The 2,819-nt window shown below is 43.8% G+C and overlaps 1 protein-coding gene across 1 annotated transcript in view; it reads right to left on the minus strand.

The window, feature by feature from the left end:
- The window catches only part of PLK2 (polo like kinase 2), a 7,084-nt gene that overhangs the window by 3,503 nt on the left and 762 nt on the right, over positions 1 to 2,819 (minus strand). The window contains exons 2-9 of the mRNA XM_014583268.2: positions 2,671 to 2,810; positions 1,993 to 2,100; positions 1,722 to 1,838; positions 1,424 to 1,553; positions 1,123 to 1,210; positions 556 to 651; positions 252 to 450; positions 17 to 164 (exon numbers count right to left, since the gene is read on the minus strand). Of these exons, the coding sequence (XP_014438754.1) occupies positions 17 to 164; positions 252 to 450; positions 556 to 651; positions 1,123 to 1,210; positions 1,424 to 1,553; positions 1,722 to 1,838; positions 1,993 to 2,100; positions 2,671 to 2,810 (1,026 nt within the window). The remainder of the gene's footprint in view (positions 1 to 16; positions 165 to 251; positions 451 to 555; positions 652 to 1,122; positions 1,211 to 1,423; positions 1,554 to 1,721; positions 1,839 to 1,992; positions 2,101 to 2,670; positions 2,811 to 2,819) is intronic.

Genomic DNA, 2,819 nt, shown 5'->3' on the forward strand with positions numbered 1-2,819 from the left:
AGGTCGCGTAACTTACTGTGTGTGTCAATATATCTTGCTTTGTCTTTCTTGCCACCAAAAAGTGCAGCAGCTGCCTTCTTAAAGAAATTCTTAGCTGGGCTTGATAAGTGGAAATCTGGAACTGTATGACAACAGCTAGAGGAAAGTCTGTCTGGAGTGAAGCCCTGTGGAATACAAGAAAGCCCTTCAGTAACTGCTGGGTAACTGGCTCAATCGTGTTTAATTAAAAAGACCTCAGATAGCATACCCACCTGCAAAAAAAAGTCATGCCGAATGATGTCATCCAAACTGGGACGATCCTCTGGGTTTTTAGACAACATGCTAGCTATTAAGTGCTTAGCAGGAGCCAGTAATGAAGATGGCATTGCATACCGTGCTTCTCTTATACACCTGTAGGTTTCTTTCAGATTGGTTGTTTCGAATGGGGGTCTTCCTAATAACATTGTATACCTGTGTGCAAAGAAGTACACCTTTACGAACAGCCGCAAAGCAACTCTTCAAGTCTTTAACTCTAAACCAAATTTGCTTTTTAATAATTCTGGTGCATTTACTTACATTACACAGCCTAAGGCCCAAATGTCTGATTCGCAGCCATGCCCTTGTTTGTTGAGGACTTCAGGAGAAAGGTAATTTGGGGTACCACATATTGTTCTGGAAAGACAAAATATCAAGATCTCATTGGGAACTCTTCCACTGCTTCAACTTAACGACTTGATGGGAAATCAAACCTTAAAAGCACTATATTGAATTTCTATTTGGAAACGCTTGATTTTTGGCATGTGAACAATTGACATTTGACCGGGTCACTCCGGATAGTTTCTTTTAATGCATGTGTAATTTTTCCAGTCCACATAGCCAAATGTTTTTAACCAACCGAGACTAAGGATATTGTGACATTTTTATACATTTCAGGCAAATATAAGACTTCTTTGACTGCTTTAACAATTTAAATGCATAAACTATCCTTTCTAGCCCCTAGCGGGCACTTAATGAGTGTCTCCTTAAATTAGTATTGTCATAGTTCATAGGTTTTCATATCTACTGCCCTTCTCTGAAACATTAACTGGAAAATAATAAAGGCTTACATGGTCCCATAAAGTCTGGATATAATGAAACTCTTACCTCCTTCTGTGTTCCAGGGGTTCCAACCTGGCTGCCAAACCAAAGTCTCCAACTTTCAGTTCCATGGCTTCATTAATAAAAAAGTTCCCTAGATGATAAATGAAACAACGCGTGAATCCTTCTGAAAGGCGCTCTAACCAACTATACACAGGTCTACTGTGAAGATAGGCAATCACCATTCAAGAGCACAACCGCATAGGCTAGATCCCAATTAAGAACACTGCTGCATCAAAAAGGCAAGAAGGAAGAAAAGAACACCTCTCTCTAACACCAAAGCCAGCAGCTGGTGTTGGGAGCTTACCTAGTTTAAGATCTCTGTGCAGGATTTCTTGTTCATGAAGGTACTTCAATCCAGACACAATCTGTCTAAGGTAGTACCGGACTTCTGGCTCTGTCAACACCTTTCTTGCTTTCAAGATATGAGCCATTGACTAGAAAGAGGAGGAAAAAAGGGAATCTGTCAAACAAAGTGATGCCGGATGAGTGATGAACACTGACATTGCAGTATCACAAGTAAAGCTAAAATCCCAGATAAAACGCAGTTTGAATACCATGTCAATTTTCAGGAAGTAAATATACTAACAGGAATTCACGCTTACCCTTCTACTGCAGTATTCCAAGAGAATGTAAATGTTTTCTTTATCTTCAAAGTAGTGGTAAAACTGCACTACATGCTTATGATGAAGAATTCTGTGAAGCTCTATTTCTTTGTCAATCTAAAAGAAAAACAAAACAAAAAGAAAGATAAGGCTTACTAACCTCCCTTCACCTCGGAAAAGCCAGTGCTTACACATGCAGAAGACATTTTCCTAACAGGGAAGGGCCATCCCTGCACACAAAGAAAATACTTTACTCAACAGTCATACACACCTTTTCCCTTTGATGAGGTTTAGCTACTCTGCTGTGAGGAATAATTTTTGCAGCGTACACTTTGTTGTTTGTCAAATCTGTCATCTCGTAACATTTTGCAAAACCACCCTGAAAGGAAACAAAGCCGAGAGGAAATTGAGTACGGCAGAAAAATGGACGGCAGATATTTTAAATAGATAAATAAATAAATAAGAAAGGCAAAAATTTAGGAAACAGCGGGTAGACAGAGGAATGCAGACTACTTTGGAAAAGATCTTTCATGGAAGAAAATGCATTCCTGGAAACAGCAAGTTCAAAACGGTTTCTCCCTTGACAAAGGGGAACCTTGTGGAGGGGCTTGCGGTGGGGAGAGATGAAAAACAGTGTCAGAAGAGACTCGTCGGGAAAATTCTCTAGAGGAGCAGGTGGAGGGAGCAGGGTCTGGTGTCAACCCCCTCACTTCCAGACTCCGGATAGATTTCCCTGGGCGGCAGAAGGCACAGTGCGGTGGGTAAGGATGGAAAGCCGATCCCCAGCGCTCCCAGTGCACAAAAGCCCGAGGAGGGCAGGTGAAAGGCCCACGTCGCACCCAGACTAGACCCCCGAGAAACCGAGAGGCAGCGGCGCGGGGAATCGGGGTCCAGCCCAGCTCGCGGTCGCCGGAGACCTCCCTTTCACCCAAAGCCCATCGCTCGTCACCTTTCCCAACACTTTGCCGCGGCAGTAGCGCTTTCCCGTCGTGGGATCGACGATAATCCGCGAGATCTCAGGCCCGGAGTGCGAGTGGTGGTGATGGTGGTGAGGGGCAGCCGGCTGCACCGGCGTCTGGGGCCGCGGCTCCTCGGGGG

Source organism: Tupaia chinensis, unplaced genomic scaffold (genome assembly GCF_000334495.1).
Source record: "Tupaia chinensis unplaced genomic scaffold, TupChi_1.0 Scaffold144180_1, whole genome shotgun sequence".
In the NCBI taxonomy this organism is placed as follows: domain Eukaryota; kingdom Metazoa; phylum Chordata; class Mammalia; order Scandentia; family Tupaiidae; genus Tupaia; species Tupaia belangeri.